General features: G+C 36.8%; 1 protein-coding gene across 2 annotated transcripts; it reads right to left on the minus strand.

Moving 5' to 3' along the window:
* Positions 1-361: 361 nt before the first annotated feature.
* On the minus strand, positions 362-19,962 carry LOC137959012 (chromatin-remodeling ATPase INO80-like). 2 transcript variants are annotated; one of them, XM_068806267.1, is made up of 22 exons: positions 19,687-19,962; positions 19,359-19,446; positions 18,258-19,135; positions 17,952-18,152; positions 17,666-17,776; positions 16,443-16,852; positions 16,036-16,144; positions 15,873-15,953; positions 15,601-15,773; positions 15,365-15,490; positions 15,029-15,190; positions 14,866-14,923; positions 13,969-14,199; positions 13,677-13,823; positions 12,941-13,489; positions 12,222-12,479; positions 6,559-6,666; positions 6,288-6,382; positions 6,008-6,164; positions 5,714-5,914; positions 2,280-2,435; positions 362-1,298 (listed from the first exon to the last, which is right to left on the minus strand). In XM_068806267.1, the coding sequence occupies exons 1-22, from the start codon at positions 19,744-19,746 to the stop codon at positions 993-995; spliced, it is 4,665 nt and encodes a 1,554-aa protein (XP_068662368.1). In that variant the 5' UTR covers positions 19,747-19,962; the 3' UTR covers positions 362-992. The 2 variants fall into 2 exon arrangements, with proteins under 2 accessions (XP_068662368.1, XP_068662369.1); XM_068806268.1 differs by lacking the exons at positions 362-1,298; positions 2,280-2,435 and having other exon boundaries at positions 5,782-5,900.
* Positions 19,963-21,907: the final 1,945 nt, after the last annotated feature.

Raw genomic sequence — 21,907 nt, forward strand, 5'->3', positions numbered from 1 at the left:
ATTATCCAGAGACAATTAGTTAACATGAACATCAAAAAATTATATTTTCTGAGTTTTCTTTTTCCCAAATCCTTATATTTTGTTAATAAAAGCATAGAGAGAATAATGTGTACGATTTTCTCTTGTAAATATTTTCATCATAATGAATAATTGCAACAACAGGAAGACAAGACGTAGTCTCACTTTGAAACAAACTCATATAAATATTGTTTCTTCTTCTGTGATTCTTATTGTTTTTGATAGTATTGAATTAGGGTGTCTAATTCCTAACTGCAACTACATGATCTTGCTTCAAAAGCCACTTGGTGCTTTTGTTTGATGAAGGATTGATTCAATCAGCAGCAAAATGATAAATGAAGTATTCAAATTAATATTTTGAAAGAACTGTAAAGTTCACATATAGTACAAAAAGATCTGCTTTAATTTTTTCCATATAACATTCAGCATGTTACATTCAAAACTTCCACACATCTCCTAGCTTTGCCTTCCTCTGAATTACTCACCTATATTTGAAGAACAGAGAGATTTTACATATTACCAGAGATTTATATTGGTCATTGAGATGTGATATTAAACTGGTGACTCCCATCTACATCCGAATAACTAAAACCGATTACTCCCATCTACAACCAAGCCTGTTATACTGGAGCTGTAAAAGCCTGTTACTTCGGCTCTTAATAGTTCATTTCTGTGAACTGTTCTTTATAGTCCATGAATAATATGGACCCCATAGTAAAGCGATGACTCCCATCTCCAAACAAAAACTGTCAAAATGGAGCTGTACAAACCTGTTACTTAGTAGTCCATTTCGGTGAACTATTCTTTATAGTCCATGAATAATATGGAGCCTATAGTAAAGCTCTTTCCACTTCCAACTGCTAGATCATGATCAACTGGCTTACTGTGCTGCAGCACCATACTGATCTTCTTTGTCGAAGATGAGAGAAAAACATTGTGCCGTTCTTTGTGCTAATTAGTTATAGCCGTCTCCTTTATTGACTGGCTGGTGAGAGGCTGCCAGATGGAGTTTCAAGGGCAGAGAAATTACTATTTTGATGTGGGTACTCAGCAGCAGGGCCGGGAGCCACCACCAAAGTGGCATCAAATGCGGTATCAAGATTCTCTTTCATGTTTTTCTTCATCCTCTTTGGTCTCTTGGATTTCTGTTGTGGATCTTCATTCCCCTCATAGTCTAGCAAATTCAGGTCCTTTGTTGCAGAAAAGGCAACCACATTCTTGGAACCTTTGGAGGCTTTTTGTGGTTTTGGAAGCATATGTGTGTCTGGATTTGCTTTTATCTGCACAAACGTCATATCAGAGGCATCACAAGGCAACATGGCGAAGATAGAGATAGCATAAGGGAACAAACTGATGATTCATTCCCATGAGAGGATGCAGAAACTGTTCTACCTTCATTTCAAAGGATCTGTCTTAAGTGCACTAGTAGCCTACTTGTAACATGCTAGAAATAGAAACATCCATAATTCATGAAATTGAATAAGCAAAAAATGCCTCTGTTCCAGAATTTTAAGAATACTTAAGGGAGTAGCACTTAGATGGTCTCCACATTTTAAAGCTAAATTGGGATTCACAAGCTCTTTGTGTTGTTCAGTTACAAAGCACGAAGTTACTGCATGCACGTAAATTCATAGGAAAATCCAGGAGACATCACTATATTAAGACTTCTAAAACACCATATAGCTCCAGACCATGATTAATAGACTATAACTATTTGAATATGACCCCTTGAACAAATTGTTCAGACTATGGAGTGAAAACTAAAACAGTTGTCAGAAAAACGTAAAAAGGCCATCCATAGAATACACCGGGCACATGGCATAATCAAAATGAAGTAAAAAGAATAATGTACACAACCATGGAATAGTTGGAATAACAATTAATTCTGGGGACAATTATGATCAACATGGCCCACACCCAATTGTACTTGAACAATAAATTGGCAGGTCACTGGTAGGAAGGGAGGATTGGCCAAATCACCTGTTTCTATAACCTACTCTTTTAATTAATGTATCTGTATGGTAAAAAATTTATCACCTGTACCACCTGCAAACTACTTTGCCCTTGATATAAGGAAACTGCATGCTTATTATTACTGGTTAAAAGGAAGAAATTATAACAATGTCATTACTGGTTAAACGGGCTCACTTGTCTCAAATCAATTGAAAGCCATTATCTGGATAAAAATCAACTATTATCTACAACTTTCTATTTAATTCCTTTCTTGGCATTCTTGAATATGAAAAGAAAAAGAACTATACCTTTTTATTAGAGGATTTAACATTCTCAAGCTCATTGCTAAGTTCATTCCCTGCAGGCTGTGATTCAAGGGCAGAAATGTCCTCCAATGTTGCATCCCCTTCGGCATCTATCCGAATGCCCTTCGTAACACGCTTTTTCTTCTGCCGATACTTAGCCTGTAAAAAGGAATAACAGAGATTCTCTTCAGGTCAAGTTCAATCTGTGAAGTGTAGTAACTAATTTGCCAGTCCCAAGCCCAGTAAAAGGAGAGCTGGGTTTGTTCAACAGCCTGCATAAACTTTGCAAACACCGACATCATTAACCTGCTTATTTCAAACATACTAAGAAGGTTGAAGTTATGATTTTCGTTCCTAACCATAGAATTTCTACTATGAAAAATCTAGAAGATCAAGAATTTTCATTTTTCTTTTCCAGTCGTGAGGGATGTTCTTAACCATTAGATGAAATGAAAAGAAAAAGTTAAAACCAGTCTGAGCATGCTCTCATGCAGTTTTGATTCATGTACAAATGCAGTTATCAGCCAATGTGTAGTACAGCTTGTTGAGTGGAAATTTGTCCAACATTCAAAAGTGTTAAGAAAAATGATTTAATTATAAATTGAACAATTAGTCTCCTAAGTCCAAGTCATTTTGGGATGGAAACGGACTCAACCCAACAGTAATATCAAAGCAAGTTGTGTATGTGGGCTGACACACAGTGTGTGCTTCCCAAGTTATTTGTGTTGTGTGAGCTCCACAGGGTGAGAGATAGATAGTTTATGTGTTGTGGACACGTCGCAGATCTATTATGTGTAAGCTTAGACGCGAGGGAAAGTTTTCAGTGACACATTGAGAAGTGTTAAGAAAAACGATTTAATTATAAGATTTAACAATAAGCCTATTATGTGGTTAGTCATTTTGGGATGGAACAAAGCTCAACCTAATAGTAGTATCAAACAATAAAGTCTTTATTCAAAGCCTGTATAACACTCTTTCTCTTCTTCTCTAACACCTTTACTCTCCAGAATTTTAGGATTTATTGTTGATCCGAAGTCAAAGTTCGATTTTTCTTGTTTATTTCTGCGTCATAATCCTAGAGATGATGGCTTGTACTGCCAATTGAGTAGTCTCATGCTTAATTAGTGCCCAAGAGGGTTGTGCATTGGGTTTTTTCCAATTGAAGTGTGCTCAGGGTTCTAACTGTGTGTCTGATGCATGTGTCATCTACGGGAAAAGTGACGTCAGCCTTTTTTGGAGATTTTCATTTTTTTAGGGTTGAAGTTGATCTTATTCGAGGTGAGTTGCTTGTTAGTGATTAAATTTCAAAGTACCTGTTTAAAAACCTAATTGTTGAAGTGAGACCACACTGCTTGCATAGGCATCAAGATGTTTGTTATACATCTTGATTATGTTAATTATTTTGTATCATCTACGATTTATTCTGGTGAGATAATTACTCCCACAAGAGTGTTTGGCCGTTCAGAAGGGAAAGATACTATTATGATCACTATAGAGAAGTTAAGAATTATTTGATACGAATTTATCTTAAGGCTAAATGAAAATAAAAAAATATTAGAGATGATCCCCCTAACCCTACTACAAATGATTGGGAAGCAGAGGACAACTAGGTCATGACCTAATTACTCATTGGTGTGGACTCTAAGTTGAGTCAGACTATGAATTGCGGAAACAACTAAGGAAATGTGGATATCTCTTGAAGCTTTGTGTGAGCAAGAAAGTAACCTATCTAAGGGTTTTCTCTTACTCTCTCTCTTCTCCTTTTCTCTCTTATTTTTTCTCTTATTTTACACCTTTTCTCATGGTATCAAAACAGGTTGTGTGGGCCGAAGCCCACTCTGTGCTCCCTAGGTTATTTGTGTTGTATGAGCACCATGAGATGAGCTGGATTTTTTGTGTATTGTGGAGACACCGCAAACACTCTTTGTGTAAGCTCAAAAGTCAGAGGGAGTGTTGAGATGGAAAAAGTCCCACATTGAGAGGAGTTAAGAAAAATGGTTTAATTATAAGGTTGAGCAATGGTTTAATTTAGAAAAAGTCCCACATTGCAGGAATGGACCCCTCCTGATCCTGGTTACCTTAAGTTGAACTTTGACGGTTCTTCTCTTGGTAATCCCGAGCTCTCTGGATTCGGCGGGGTTATCTCGGATCACTTAGGCAACCAGCTTTACTCATATGCCGGCCCTTTAGGAATCACCGACTCTACGTCTACGGAGCTTTATGGTCTCCTCAACGGGCTCCGCGTTTTTCAGAGATAAGTGCACAGTCCCCTCCCCCAACTCGAAGGTGGTCATTGGATGGTGTGAGCGTGCATCCCCTCCCCCGTGGCACCATTGGGATATTTTTTGGGAGATTATTGAAATTTGTTCATTTTTATCTTGTATTTAGTCTCACATTCCGAGATCTGCAAATTCGGTAGCTGATGCACTTGCTAAACACAGAGCTACCCTACAATCGCTGGTTGTCAGGGATATGCTCACCTCTTTGTAATTTATGTTTTTTCTTGTTTATATATATACATCTTTTTCAAAAAAAAAATTATAAGGTTGAGCAATAGGCCTCTCAAGTGGCTAATCATTTTGGGATCGAATCAGGCACAACCCAACAAAGCTAAACCTAAAAGAGAGAGAGAACCATATTGAACCCTGTAAAGAAATTTAGCACATTGACAGTCAAGTAAATTTGGTCAATAAAACCACCTCAATTTGAGTACCAACTTGCAGTTTCATTCATCTGCTCTGTTTTACATAAATCTAATATATAGGCTGTAATAACATTCTTCTATTTCTGTTTAATCTTATAAAGTTAAATAGAACTTCTTCTGGAATACCATAAAACGCAATAGCTTTTCTTTTTTTTTTTCTTTTGAAATGAAGAAGTCTTATAATCAGATAAAAAGATACAAGTTTAAAGTGGGCCCCAAGCAAATGGCAAGGACACCATTGGATATCATGAAAATCTCAAAAGTTTAAGACAAAAAGTTAAGAAATCCCTAAAAGTTAAGAAGTCTTATAATCAAAGAAAAAGATACAAGCTTAAAGTGGGCCCCAAGCAAATGGCAAGGAAAGGACACCATTGGATATCATGAAAATCTCTAAAGTTTAAGACAAAAAATTAAGAAATCCTTAAAAATATATACATGTTAGCTAAAAATAAAAATGCTGACATTTCCTTTCTTCAGCAGTAGTCAAATGGAATTTTCATCATGTTTTGGACCAAGTATTATGGGGACAAACTACACTAGAAAGATGCTCCATATCAGGTACAAAATATGGAAATAAAATTAAAATGGTCAAGACTTGGCTCTTTGTTTTTTTATTTACTATAAATCTGGCTTAAACAGCAATTTTTAGCTAAAACAAATTGATTCACAACCCTTTCCAAAAAACAACTTAATTTAGAATGCACAAGAATTAGAAACTCCTCAAAGAACATACCTGATGCAATGGGGCTTCTCTAAGTTTCTGCTCCAGCTGTGTATCATCAAGAAGTAGAGAAACCACATCTTCAGCTGGCATATACTCTCCTTGAACATGGCCACCTGTCATTACCAGCTGTTGCACAGTATTTTTTTGACTTGCTCTTTGCAGAATCTTCTCCTCAACTGTCTCCTTGCAGATCAATCTGTATACAGTGACCTATAAAACCAATAAAAAATAAACCAACGAAGAATTACATGGAAGACTGAAAGTTCTTCAGATTTTAGCTAGTAAAGCAGTTGATCTACAAACCTCTTTGGTCTGGCCTAGTCGATGAGCTCTGTCCATAGCCTGCAGATCTAAGGTAGGATTCCAATCACTTTCATAAAATATAACAGTGTCAGCAGCTGTCAAGTTGATACCCAGCCCTCCCGCTCTTGTGCTTAACAAAAAGACAAAAATGTCACTCCTGCAATAACAAGTAGACGATAGTGCATAAATAAATAACAGTGAAATTAAAATAAAAAATAAAAAATATTATGATTGAAGACTAAATGGAATTTTTCATTATAGCAGAGTAACACATGCTCACCGGCACTGGAACTCTCTGACCATGTCATGCCGATCCATGATGGTCGATGACCCATCAAGTCGTAAATACCTGTACTTTCTATAGTTCATATAATCCTGCAAAATGACCAACACCTTCATGTCAAGACAAGAGAAGGTAGATTTGAAGAGAGAGTTGGTACATGCATGATTCTCCTGATTCCCCTTCTTCACAATGATATATCTGCCTTGAGACAGAGACGTACAGAGAAGAAACAATATGTTCATTAGGTATGGAAAAGAATGGAATTTACCTCAAGAATATTCAGCATTTTTGTCATTTGTGCAAATAAGAGCACACGGTGATTTTCAGCTCGTAATCTCTTCAGTAAAATATCCAGAGTCTGAAGCTTACCAGAGTCCTACATAAAGACAATTATAGTCTCTCAGATTACAACATCAGAGGCACCAAACCATAAGATAAAAGTGGAATCGTAATACAGCATACAAAAAGCACAAGGAGCATCAAGAGAAAATTTTGATCCTAAGCTATTCAATATGCAAAGCTTTAATCCGTTGCCAAGCTGCTCAACATTGATGCAAACGTAAAATTAAAACACATTCTAAAGACCAAAGTTGCACTAAAGATCATTAGAGAAAACAAAAATCCAACAAGTTTGCACTTCAACTAGTCTCTGACATGGAAAGAATTGTTGTAATTCTATCCTAGGTTTTATTAATCTAACCAAAACTCCAAAGAGAGAGAGAGAGAGAGAGATTGGAGAGGAAAAGACTGCAACTTTTATTTCAAATTCGTAATTTAAGTGTGGGAGAGGTTTAAGATTAGAATATTAAACCCAACTACCTCCTATTCCCTTATTAAATATCACTTTTTCCCACCACTTAAGTTTCTCCCTTATAATTACAAAGATGCCCCTTTTAAGTTAATAACTAATGCATTTATCACCTAGAACTTAAAAAGCAACAAAGACATAAATAACCCTGGCCAAAGACAAATAACAAAAATACCCTTTTGTGCAGGGGATTTACTCCTTCCACTTATTGGCCCAATATTTAGATAAAATATCTATTTATATTCTATGTTTGAGAAGTCATCTTCTCAGCAATACAAACACGATCCAATTGGCTTTACTTTTTAAAAGCTCATATTCTCAGATTCTTCTTCAAAGCCTTCAAACTGTTCAAGTTCCACCACTTTTTCTTTTGACATTTCATGTCCCATCTCTTGCCCTTAATTACATTAGGGGCTGCATCAAACTCCCATTGTTGAGAAGATCCTTAAGTTCGGAATATCAATAACATGATTTCACCCATGATAGGGATATAAGTGCTTGACATTAAAAGATATCAGAAGACTTTATATCAAGGGGCAAACGTGCACGATATGCATTATCATTAATTTTTTCAAGAATCCCACATGATACAAACTTCCCATGCAATAGCTTTCTAGGACCATCAGCAGGAAACCAGTCAGGAGAAGGGACTTCAAACAACACCTGTCTTTTGCGTTTATTTGATTTTCTTTGTTAACCTTATTTGCATATTGCAACCAACATTTCATCTCTTCATAAAAGACCTTCATTCTACTCACCATCTCATCCACTTTATGAACCCAACTTGCTGAAATAGAAAGCTCGGTTAATTTAAGAGGACCAGCTGGGTTATGCACAAAAACAACCTAACATGGGCTTAATTGTAAGCAGTGAGTTTTGCTTTTGTTATGATATTACTCAGCAAGTGGTAATACAGTTTCCCCATTGTTTGTCGATTTTAACAATTAACTTCTTAAGATTTTACTCACTTCTCAGCTCACTTCAGTCTGGCCATCTGCTTGGGAATGGTAGGCACCACTGAATTTTAACTTTATGTTCAACTTTGTCCAAAAGTATTTCCAAAAACTGACCAACAAACTTACTATCTTTGTCACTAATAATTGATTCTAGAACACCATGTAAAGGAACTGCTTCTCTCAACACCAATTCTGCAACATTGGAATAATCATGAGTTTTCTTACATGGTATTAAATGTGCCTTTTTTTTAAAGTTAATTACACACCCACACTCCTTTACCCTTGGTGAGACTTGAGCCCAATATCTCACACAAGAAACTCCACGTGACCATTGAGCCAAAGGCCCAATTCAAAAAAATGTACTTAGAAAACCTATGAACTATTACCATAATACTTTCATGTCCTCTAGCAGTTCTTAGTAGTCCAAACATGAAATTCATATTTAAATCTGCGAAGGCTTAGAAGGTATTGGCAATGGCAAATAGAGACCAGCATTAGAAGTTTCACAACAAGTTTGGGGGCATATGTGGTAACTGCTAACATTCCTTTCTGCATCCCTCTTAAGCTTCTTTTTTTTTAAATATTGATAATTTTATTTCAAAGAAAAAGATGATACATTAAAGGAGACCCCTCCCCTAACAACAAGAGATTGAAAGGGAGAGGGGGCAGGGGTGCTAATTAGCACACAAATCAGCATCCAAATTGGCTGATCTAAGTACATGAGAACAAGTACAAGAAATGGTGGAGACAATGATATTAGTCAGTAATATCAGTCAACAATCCATTGATAAGTTTTATCCCTGTCAAATGTCCTTCTCCATGAAATTCTTGTAAGTTTAATAATCTCCAAGAACAATTACGAACACAAACGATTGCCTCTAAAAAGACACCCATCATATATCAGGTCTCCTTCTTTTAAACCATTCAAAACAGCAAGATATGCAGAAGAAAATTTTGAATCATCCACATACACGTTCTTGAAGGGTTCAAATAAAAACCTTCAGTTGTGACAAGGATACTAATGCAGCCTTCCTACTAAGAGCATCTGCCACTTGTGTTCCCCTGCCTTGTTCTTTAAGTATAAAAGTGAATTTTTGAAAATAATTTACTCATTAGCATGTCTAGCACTTAGTATTTCTTGAGACTTTAAATGCTTGAGAGTCTCATGAACAGAATAAAAGACATACTCATTTTGTACCAAATAGTGCCGCCAATGCTTCAAGGTTTTCACTGTAGACAACAACTCTAATTCGTAAAAGTTGTAATTCAACTGAGGTCCACTAAGTTTCGCACCGCTATGGGCTTCTTGAGCTGTGTGAGAACAGCACCTATTCCTAACTTTGAAGGATCACGTTGAAGTTCAAAAAGAGGATCAAAGTAAGGGAGCAGAAGTGTCAATGCAATTAGGGTGGCATCGAGTCGAGCCAATGTTCGAGTTTGGCCTGATCTGAATACTTTGAACTCGAGTTCGAGCTCAGCCTTGAGCCTAAAACTGGAATCGATCTCGAACCCAAAAAATTTAACCGAGTTTGAGCTCGAGCTCGAGCTTGAGCCGGATTCAAGCTCCAACCTACATTTAAAACTACAAAAATAAATAAAGAGAATATTGTGATGAACTTTGTATCATTGAACAGCAAGTTATCACAGAGGAGTCCAATACTTTGCAATGGAACATACAAATGTATAATAATCAGCTTAATAAACCTAAAAGAAAGAGCAAACACCTCCATCAATAGTGTTTTTTCCATTGGCAAACAACATCATTAGATGTTAAGGGACCCAAAAGGGCCGAACGATCGATCAACTTTGAGGTTTGAGGTAAATAAGAGCAACTATCAACCAACTAAAGAGAGAATTGAAGAAAGCAATTAGAGTAAAGGGTATTTTCTTAAAAAATTTATGCTAACGAGTCGGCTCATGAGCTAACAAGTTGAGCTTAGAAAATCTCAAGTTTGGCTTGTTCTACTTAATGAGTCTGACTTCAAGTTTGAACTCGAGCCGAGCTTGAACGGTTTGAGAGCCGGTTTGGCTTGGTGCCACCCCTAAATGCAATCATCGACTTTGCCTGGATTGTTTTGAATGTATGTTGACCTGTAGAGTCCATGAGAACTTGTCTTTTGCCTTCAAACAATCAATTAGTGGTGCCATGGTGGTACTACATCTTTGATGAACCAATAATTGAAGGAAGCAAGGCCATGGAACTTCAAATTACATTATAGATTTCGGTATAGACCACTTTGTAGTAGCTTGAACCCTGCTATCATCAACTCCAACTCCTTTTCTAGATACTTCATAACCCATACCTTTGGGGTTATGAAACTGCATTTCTTGAGGTTTCCAAAATATTTCTCCCTCAACGAAACAATACACAACTCCCAAAGGAGTCGCAAGTACTCTCCAGTAGTAGCACCAAAAACCAAAATATCATCAAAATATAAATATTCCTTTATTTTAAATGTCATCTTCCATTCATCCCCTAGTTTGATCCTTATCAGATGGTATCTACTTTTTAGATGTATTCTTAGAAAATAGCAGTGCCCCATATAGTAGATCCAACATGTCATCAAGGCGTGAACGGGAAATCTATAATTCATAGTGATCTTATTAGTAACTCAACTATCAATGCACATTCTCCGAGTACCATCTCTTTATCTGGAACCAATAAACTTGGTACTGAATGAGAACTGAGGCTAGGCCAGATATACCCTTTCAGTAATAACTCCTCTACAACTCTTGTTCTTTTTGACTCATGTGATAATGTGGCCTGTTTGGTAAAGCAGCCCCTTTGACAAATTCAATTTACTGTTTTATGTCCCTAAGAGATGGTAAACATGCAGTAAATCATCAGAAGAGACATCCCTAAACTCTTCTAGCAGTTCTCTAACTTCATTTGAAATTTTATCTATGGAGTTTGGATTTCTTTCATAACAACAATAAAGCAAAATCCAACATCATCCATGTCTCAGGTCCTTGTATTTTAATATATCGTATGACAACCTTTTTGAACTCCAATACTTTAACTACAGTGCTTAGCCAATCTACAAACAGCTCTGGTTGCATGTTTCCCATCAATTCTGGTTTCTCAAACTTCAATCCATTATTTTGATTTCTCATTGGAATTTTGTCAATTGTCTTGTATGCCAACCTGTTTGCAGTCCAAGACTCTTCTTCCCAATGATGAGGGCTTAACTAGTTTATGGCCATTGAAACCTTACGTTTTGCATCTTCTCCAAGAATAATTGAAATTGATAGAAATATCCTCCTTATCTCCTCTTTGACGTCCTGAAACTCATTTATAAGACTTACCTTGTTGTCCAAGGTTTCTAAACTTCCTAATGAAGGGTTAGATTGCTTCATTACAGTATTGGATTCTTTGAGAGTCTTTCCACACCCTAATGCCATGAAAATCAACCAACTCTAACTCCCGTACCAAACTACTGCCAACTTGGAATGAAAACACACCCTAAAGACAAAGTTTGCACAACAAATGTGTAGGGAAAACAGAAATCCAACAAGTTTGCACTTGAACTGAAGTTTGACCTAGAGAGAATTATTGTAATTTTGTAGGTTTCAATAATCCAACCTAAATTCAAAAAGGAATTGAGATTGGAGAGGAAAAGGCTGCAACTTTCATTCCAAAGTCTTAACTAGTGTGGGAGAGATTTAAGATTTAATATTAAACCCAACAATCTCCTAGCCCATACAAAATGTCACCTTTGCCTATCATTTAAGTTTCCTCTTAAAATTATGAAGATGTCCCCCCTTTTAACTAAATAACTAATGCATTTATGAGCTGAGAACTTAAAAACAGAAATAAACACATAAAAAACCCTGCCAACAAAAGACAAATAACCAAAATATCCTTTTGTGCAGGATATTAACTCCTGCACATATTAGCCTAATATAAAGATAAAATATCTATATATTTTATGATTGAGAAGATGCCGTCTCGGCAATACCATAAGATCTTATTGGTTACTTTTTGAAAGCTCATCTTCTCAAATTCTTCTTCAAGTTCTTCAAATTGTTCATGTTCAACCACCTCTTTTTTTATATTTCATGCCCCATCTCTTGCTCCTTAATTACATTTGGAACTGCCTCATACATGAGAACATATTCACTACAACATCAACCCCAAAGATAATAATGAAAGTTTAGAGTTAATACCGTAAGCAATTTTGCAGGATCAAAGTTTCGCACAGGCGGCGAGGACCCAAAAATCTTGTAAGTCAGTTGCAGAAGAGGTTGTGCAACAGGCAACTCAGAGTCTACTTCTTGAATCAAATGATAAGGCTTACTTGGCACTCTGGGTCCATTGGATTCAGATGTGCGAGCAAATCCAAGAAACAGCCTTTTGACCCAAGGATGGTGTAGTTCTTCAGTCATTTTGTAAGCAAAATTTCTATCAGAACAATGAGCACTAATCTGCCAAAAAGAAATGAGAAAATAGAAGTTTGAGAACTGGGAACAACCATAAAGCAAAAAAATATATATATATATCAGGACCCACAAGGTCTGGGATCCCCACAAAAACCAAAACCAATCTGATTAATCCAACTGAATGTTCACTGAGGTCATGTAGATAAATATTAGACTTACAGTGAATTCTTTCTCTCCTTAATGAATTTTCTCATTATTCTCAAAAAACAGACGAGGTTTTTAAGAAGCACTCAGGCCTTTGGGCCCTTATAAGAAAAAAGCACTCTTTTTCAACAAAAACAAGTCAAGTTTTTCCCAGTCATGGTCAAACTGAGACTTAATGGCTAACATAATGATGATAAAAGTTTCTAAGAATACAATTCAACTGGTTGAGCCAAAATAGAGATATTCAAAGAAGTAAACTGAACCCACAAAAAATGGGAAAAATAAAAAATCTATGAACTTACTGGCGGTGCACGAGCTGGTGGGATGAATGCATAAGCTGAATGGAGAAGTCTGGTGTTGGATATAAACCTATCTTGATGAGAGGTGACTAATGCCTCACTCAGGCCAGTGGCAAGTTTCCTTCTGAGCAACATAGATTCAGATTTAGTTGGTAAAAGTAGCATACGTGCAACACATCTCACCTTCTCCTTATCCATATGGTCATTCACACTATCATCCCCTTCAGTTGTCATAAACATGTCCAGCACATCACCCAACAATTGCTGCTCCCACCTTGAAACAGAAAACAGAAGCCTCTCCAAAATAGAACCACTAGCCAGAAAAGAAACCTCTACTGGAGACAAATCTGCCAAGCGGGTAAAACCAAATGTTCCGCTCATTAAGGTAGAGTCATTCATGCATGTATTTTGAGGGAATATGGATTGATAAACATTCTCAAGAGAAAACATGTTGAAATGTTTTTCAAACGATTCTCTCCCAATACTATGACCAAAGGGTGAACATGGAATTTCGGGATGCCTCATTATTTCTCGATAAACCAGCTTAGGTACCTGAATATGGGGAAAAAAAAACAAAACAATTAAACAGAAAAAAAAATAAACTAAAAGAAGTTATTCTCTCACTCCCACTTCATATTTTCCTTTTTTTCACTTTTGAAACAAACTTGGGCATTATAAAACATGCTTTAAAAGAAATAACTATAACCAATGATCAAAGAAAGAAGATACTAAGGATTACCTCATATGCAATAGGATTTTGACCACCAGAGTAATGTATGTCCTCCAATTCCCCAAAGGGAGGAGGAAGAAGCGAATTAGGGATATCCCCAAAATAAAGATAAGTGGTTCCTTCATTACGTTCAAACAACTCTGGATGGTTGCACACCTACCCAACAAAAATAATAACTTTGAAAAGGGGGCAAAGTATAAAAATCAAGTCATTTGCGTTAATGGAAATAAGGACACTCCAAGTAGCACATGAGATCAAGAAGCCTTTCATATATACAATCTAACACAAATGAGCTAGATACCTTTCTTAACTGAATAACAATGTTCATCAAATTTAGAAGCTTCTTCTCATTAAGATGCCCCCGTCTGCCATCAAACAATTCTGTAAGGGAGATTTTGTTCTTGATTGCTTGATAGAAAGCTTGTTGTCTGGAACTTAATTTGCAATGCACAGTTACTTCTGTTTTACCAGTCATCTCCAGGATCACATCTTTCTTAACCCGACGTAACATAAAAGGTTTCAGGACTGCATGCTGTAACAGAATCAACCATATTCCAAGTTAATATGACTTAGCGAAACACTGTGTGCCAATAGTAAGGGTCACCAAAATAGACCAGTCAGCACATTGTAATGGCAGGCCCTTCAGGTCTGATTTTTCAGTAAAATGCCAAATAAACCTTTTCTTGAAATGCAAGAAACATTATATTGATGCATCAACAAAAAAAAAACATTGTCTTTCAAAAGAGAGTGAAAGGGGAACTTGTTTGAGCATCAAGAAACCAGGGTCAACCACAGTCACATCCTGACAGGAAACACCATCTTTGGCTAAGCATCAGAAACACTAGAGGCAGATTTAACAGTGTACTACCGAAAGAATACAAAACAGATATAAAGATCAACACTCCTTGAAATATATGAGATCTGTCAAAAGAATACAAGATGAACACATCGATCATCAATCTCTAGCAATATATGCTCTAATCTCCAAGGAAGAGAAGACATGCCCCCCGGTTTATGACAATACAGAAGTCCCTTCAACGACTAAAAAGGAAGAGGATTGCAGGGAGACAAACATTTAAAGTGCAAAAGGTTGAAGCATGATGGAGCCCATATGAAGGATGGGAAGAAAACATCAGCTATCCCTGTTAATGGCATACTACAAGATGAAAAATCAATAGCATCCAGAGACTGTCCTTACCAATCTATTGAGCTGATGCTCATTTAGAGTGCCTCCATGTTCCGCATGGTTTTCAATGCTGATTATGACATACAAAAGATAGATGAGTTAGAAGTTAGAAGGCAATTTCTAAAAATCTCAAACAAGTGAAAGGAAAAAAAAAATAGAGAGGTTTCTAGAGTACCCTTTTGAAAACCATTCATTGAACTGTTCATGGCTGTCAAATAGGGTAGGCATTATAAAATGAAGAAGAGCCCACAACTCTGCCATGTTATTCTGTATAGGTGTCCCTGTCAGCAGCAATCGGTTTCTACAGTTGAAACTGAGTAAAGTTTTCCACCTTATACTGTAAAAATCAATGAAAAACAGGCCAAGATGATGAGCAAATGGGTATATGGTGCATGAAAGTGCTTCACTGTAATAATATTTGAACTCATGGAAGATCATGCAGAATGTTTTGAGGACTCCAACCCAATGGAAATTGCAGGTAAAACATCAATTTCAAATGGCTGTGTGATACCTGGCTGAACTTTTAATTGCCTGAGCTTCATCCAGTACCATATATTGCCACTTCACACGTTGAAAGTATTTTTCATCAGAAACTAAAAGCTGATAGCTAGTAATGAGAATGTGGAATCCAGAATCCCTGCAAAAGGATTATTTGTAATGCTTCAATTTAACCAACAATACTATATTTTTTGAATGTTTAACTGAAAATACATTTTGTAACCCCTAAAAACTGTAACCAACTATTACCTCCTGTAAAGGCGCTTTGGGTTTATGTTTTTCCTAAGTATCATCCTCTCTCGAAGCCCGCCCCAGTATGGAAGAGTTTTCAAATCAGGGCAGAACCGATTAAATTCATCAGCCCAATTATTTAAGACTGATGTAGGGGCAACAACAAGAAAAGGGCCCCATATATTTTTCTCCTGCTCAAGCAAATCAAACTGAATGAGTGCACACACACAAACATGAAAATGTAACGGATGTTTATAGTAAACTTCAGATTTTAGCTTCAAATCAAGCACCTCAGCTAGATGCGCCAAGAATGCCATGGCTTGGATTGTCTTTCCCAGACCCATCTCATCTGCAAGGATACCATTCAAGCCCTGAAAAATAAGGAATCCAATATTGACATCAATAAAGAGCTCCTGATGTCAAAAACAAAGACATATATGAAGTACAAAGTACCTGTTCATAACAATTAACTAACCACTGCAGGCCCTTCAACTGGTACTCTTTAAGAGAACCATTAAATGATTCTGGTGTCTGGACTGAAGATTTAGTTGGCATAGTCGAGCTGAAAAGAGAGGAGAACGTATAAGGCCCAAAACTTCAAGGCAGAATAACCAAACTAGATCTTTTCAGGATACTTGTCACTCCTAGGAAAAACATTATGAAACTAGATCCATATCCATCCCATGCCAAGAGCATTGACCTAAAGTTATAGCAGACTGCATGGTTTATCCATCTTCATCATAAAATGTTATTAGTTTTTTAAATAGAACTTTTTCTAAGAAATGAGAATTGTATTGATTGAGAAAAAAAGAAAACAACAAAACAATATCAAACTATACAAAATGGAATGAAGGACTTACGGATGAAGCAGGTCTATGTCACTGGAACCAGCAATTGAATTATCATTTGCTTCAGCTTCAGAGTCAATTGCCTGCCTTAGCTTCTGGCACTCACTATCAAACGCACTGGTTATCTTCTTCTGCTGCGAAAATGCCTGCTGGGCCGCTCTTAAGGCCTCCCTTTTCAATTCAGCATCCTCTGGATCATCTTCCTCACCAGGTGTAATCTCTGACAGAGCTTCCTCGTTACCTTCTCCATCTGCTAAAGCCAAATTTTCAGATGTTGACTTGTTCTGCATGAAATGACTGTAGAGTTCTGTTTGTGACAATAGAAAATTGAGCCTCTGTTGCTGCCTCTTTGCCTCTCGAAGCTCTTCCTCACGCTTCAGAGCCTCAGCTGCCTCTTTTTCTTCTCTTTTCCTTATTTCTGCCTGCAAGAGGACCAAGTTCAGACTAAGATAGCCAAAAACCATTTGACAAAGAATCTTCCAAACTACTTAGATTTGGTATTTCAATTTGAAAATAATATCAAAACACAAATAGCAAGTATCTTTTGATGTCATAATAATAGCCACCCTAAAACCAGAAATAAATCTACCAGCTATTTTAATTTGCTTTTCATAACAGGAAGCCAACAAGTAGAGCAAAAAATTGTTGGAAAAATCTGAGTCACTTCTTAGAAGTCACTAAGACAGTAACCCCTAATGAAACAATTACCAAAACATGCTCAGTTGAGGTGTATCCACTGCAACATAGTTTCAAATAGTGCATTGTTAACAATGTAAAAGTAACAAACTTCTACCTAAGGCCGTTTGGTCTAGTGGTATTCTGTTTACATTAGGTACGTCAGGTCGCGAGTTCGAATAGCGCCACGCCCCTCTCAAATCAAAAAGTAACAAACTTCCTCAAAAAAAAAGGTAAAAGTAACAAAACAAATATCCATTTCACAGACAGAAGAAATGGAAAACTGCCACATCCCGTGCAAATAAGGAAGAAGAATTGAAACTGAAATAGTGTTGCAAATACAAGGTAAGATAAATTACTCTACTATTTCAGTGTATAGACATATGTTACGCGTTAATAAGAAAATTAGGGAAAAATTATATAAATAAAGATGCATAATGAACAAACACATTAGCAAAACAAAAAAAAACCTCGATCAAATAAGTACAACAAAAATATCATACCACACACTGCTAAATCGGCTATATTGACCAATATTCTTAAGTACGAAAGTGACAAACCTGCTCCTTATCTACTCTTTTCCAGAAGACAAGCATGTCTCTCGCCAGTTTTCTAGTACGAATTGCGGCTCCCCTCATCAGTTTGAGAGACCTGCTCACCTTCAATTTCACCTGGCAAAGAAAATCAACTTACTTTCTAGGTCATGATAAAGATATAAAGCTATGATAAAACCACAAAGATGATTAAAAAAGTAACAGCTGACACAGTGCCTTGCAACACATATATTCTAATTGTATGTATCTAGACAGTGAAACAAGAGCTGAAAATGCTAAAAGAGATACATGCCTCTCTTTGGCAAGTCTCTGCAGACCTCTTGGCATCACTAATCTGCTTCCTGTGCAAGTTTACAAATGCCTTATGATGCTTAGGGATGTCCTTTCTGATCATATTGACCCAAACCTTGCTAAACTTCTCTATCTCCTCTTTCTCAATCACTGAAGGATCTTTCTCCAGTTCTTGTTTCATAGGTAATCTGCGTTCAATTATCTGTAATACAAACACAAAACAGACTCATAATTAACCAACAATGACAACAAAAATGCTATCCACTTCCCACCATTTCTAAACTAAATAGAAGGACTACATTCTGACCTCATATGTGTCTCCTTTTTCCAAGACTTTTACATAGTAAACTTGCAAAGTGCCCCCTTCAGACATAATTGACCTCTGTATCCCACCAGCAGCTCCCTCAGGAATAGAGGAGTCCAAACCATTATCACAAACTTGGAGACTGAATTTCTGAACCGAATTAGATGCTGACAACGCCTTAAGCCTTGCCTGAAGCGAATAGTATTGGGGCTGTGGATCCCCCATGCCTGACCGGTTGCGAGACTCCAACCTCCTATCACTAGCCATCATTGCAGCTAGAGATCCCAGATCAAGCGTGCCCTTCAGAAAATACTCCTTTACCCGAACATCCGAAAAACTTGGCAGTGTCAAACTTGTCACGAGTTTGTCATAAGAAGGTGGAATTCTATATGTGACACCCTCTCCGATATCCAGATAAAATGAATCAAAAGAGGGTGAAGAAAAGCTATCAACCCCAGCATACTCTGAAGTGAAGTCTGGCTCATAATAAGCAGCCTGCTTAATGGACATATCAGCAAGAAAGTCTGAAGCGGGTTCGACTGCATGCAAACCCCTCTCCTCATTGCTAAGTTTCCGACTCCTAGAGCTATGATTACTACGCTTAGGTATAGGCATTCCTCCTCGAGAGGAAGTGAGGCCCAACGAAGAAGACTCTTTGAACCTCACCCTGCGGTACTTCTGAAGGTGCTCACCAAGCATGGAGCGGTATCGCTCCTCGGATATGTATGCTCCATAATCTTCCTCGTCTTCGTCATTGCTATCAGGGTCTCGCCAAGCAGATGAATTGGACCCAGCCTCTGCCTCAATGAGAGTCCGCTTCCGCTTTCTCACACCCAATTCTGATGGCACAACAAACCCATTACCTGCCATTTTATCCTGATCTGCCCCACAGGACAAAAAGTGGATGTAATTCAAGCAAAGCCGAAGAATGCAATTTTGTTCAGTAGCTGATATAATAGTAATAGCAAATACTGTTAAACTGCAAATTATGCTCAAAATATTTAGAACTGAACCTAAGTGGGGCTCTACTTGAGTTCCTCTCAGAAGTCAAATACAAGTAAATAACATCTGAGGTGAAACGGAAACAAAAAATAAATTGCCTACCTTGGGTACCTCTGCTCTCATCCTGACTACTATTCCCATAATTACCAAAATCATCATCTCGTTGTGGAAGTTGAAAGTTCATCAAAGGCTACAAACAATACAAGAACAAAAAACAAACAGAAAAAATAAGAACCTTCATGATAAAAACAACAAAAAATCATGATCATGAAAGGAGAAGTGCAGAAAAAAAAATTAATACAAACACAAACTCACTGAAGAAAAACCCAGAAATTAAAAGTAATCAGGCATAACCAGACGATGGCGTTCCACGGGAAGGGAAAAACGAAACGAGACCCAATAGAGATTAACAAAAACCAATGCGACTGACCTCGAGGTTGAAAATATTCGAGTATGAAAATCCGTTATTTGAGTGGCGCTTCTGCTCCATAAGAGATTGCAACAAAACAGTAAACAAACCTAGCGATTCGATGAAGGGGGCCAACAGAAACTCCGACAGGATAAGGGGAAAGGAGAAGTAGGGAAGAGGAGAAGAGAAACGAAGGGAGACTAGCTGCAGGAAAAACGAACATCGCTAAAATGCGCCAAGGGTTCTTTCGTTAACGTAAGCAGTGGGTTGATCTGTTCGTTGAAGCTGCCTGGTCGGGGAAGGACTCCCTACCTCCTCCACCAGAAGTCCCAGAGTCGACAGAGTACGACTATATGAGATTACCATTATACCCTTCTCTCCCCACGCAGTGACCGTTACGTTAACGCCCGTTTGTAATGTGCCTAAAGGTTCTCCTACTATGAAATCGTTCAATTTTTTTCTATTTTTGTTTGTGAGTAGAAGTCCATACCTGAGGTTTTAGAAACACAACAGGAATGGATGAACAAGGTGGCATACAATTAATTAGATAACATGACCCAAACGACAAATGGACATTCATTTGAAAAACAAAGTACATGTGACCTCGAGTAGATGTTTATATTTGTGTTCAACCACTCCATTTTGCCTCCCGTTGTCAGCACATAAAATTTTGTGTATAATATAGTACAAAATACAAAATTATTTGAAGTTGTGATTGTGAAATTCCAAACCATTATAATTGTAGAACAAATGATCAAATTGGGTTTTTATTTTATTGAAAATTTTAGTAAATACATAAAATACTTGTGTTTTTTTCTTAAAGGAGAAATACTCAAGTAACTCGTTTGATGTATAATATCGTGCAAAACATAAAATAATTTGTTTTTTCATTAAGAAATTTTAAACCATTATTAGTAGATAAAATGCAAATAAATGTTCCAAAAAGGGTTTTCATTACATTAAAACTCTTAGTAAATACATCTTATTTCTCTTGAAAGAAAAATACCCAAGTCATTCTATTAAAGTCATTTATGAAAGACAAAATATTTAAAACCAAAGACACTTGGGACTGTACATGGTCCTCATACATTTGAATGAACCAGTTAAAAAAACTAGTACTTCGACTCAAAACTAAGTGAAAAATATAACATATAATGCTTTCACAACTGACAGGATTCACATTAAAAAGATAAATCAAATGACGCAAAAGGAATGAAGTGGTGAAGCTTAGTTGCATATAGATGCAAAATAGTTACTATTCGCATGCTCGAAACCAATTGTCTTATTTATCTACAGATCCTAAAATACACATAAAGTAGGATAAAAAGTTATAAAATAATTAAAAGATTTAACGATGTTGCTAACAAACAATAAATTAACCAAAAAAAATGGAACAAATTTGACTTTTGACGTGGACATATATGGAGTAGATTACACCCTCGCCATGGACATGTGAGGTTGAACCATCAACAACAGTGATAGTGTCTTACGATCACCACAACTTGAACTGTCAAGACCTTAACATCATCCACCCCCCTCCACGACCTCTAGGGGTATTAGATCTAGTAGAGATAGAATTGAGATTAAGTGCAAATGTTTCAGTTAGTGTCATTTTTTTTCTCACCTTTATTCATCACAACACTTTCGACTCTAATCACATGATTAAAGGTTTTCTCAAGGGTAGTTACTTCATCATCGACTATCATATGTGTTTGGCTTGTATCATATATTCTTATTTGAGTCATTTTAATAAACATGCTACTTGAATTTGGTTTTTTCCCCTAAGTTGTTATGCATTTGTGGTAAATTGATGAAAAACACCAATTTCTTGTAGCATACCCCCTCATCTTATTAAAATAATCGGTCACAGACCTAGTACCTTGTCGCTAGCTTAAATATTTGTCATATACTTGTAGTATACCCCCACATCTTAATAAAATAATCGATCGCATACCTAGTACCTTGTCGCGTGCTAAAATATCTGGCATATAGATCATATATCTTGGACAAATTACTATTAAGAGACCAAATAAATTCCAAGGTTATTCAAATCTCCTTATAGAGTTATCACAATTCATCACCTAATCTTTGAATATTGTCTTCATACTGTTAACAAACCAAGTCATGACCTGACTATCTTTTTGCTCCTTAGTCCTTGGTCAAAGTGCCTTAAGGAGGAGGATCCTCCTTTAAGGCACTTTGTTTTTATTTTTGCATTACAAATCATAAGAATTGATCTCGA

This window comes from Aristolochia californica, unplaced genomic scaffold, assembly GCF_029961685.1.
Source record: "Aristolochia californica isolate CCGP_79_NKW_82.1479 unplaced genomic scaffold, dmAriCali1.0.hap1 SCAF_3, whole genome shotgun sequence".
Lineage (NCBI taxonomy): Eukaryota > Viridiplantae > Streptophyta > Magnoliopsida > Piperales > Aristolochiaceae > Aristolochia > Aristolochia californica.

Coding starts and splice junctions, on each gene's coding strand:
- LOC137959012 (XM_068806267.1), bottom strand. CDS start 19,746: ATGGAGCAGAAGCGCCACTCAAATAACGGATTTTCATACTCGAATATT. Junction 18,153..18,257: donor AAAAAGGAGACACATATGAG/GTCAGAATGTAG, acceptor TTTGTATTACAG/ATAATTGAACGCAGATTACC. Junction 6,667..12,221: donor ATCCTGCAAAATTGCTTACG/GTATTAACTCTA, acceptor GTCTTTATGTAG/GACTCTGGTAAGCTTCAGAC.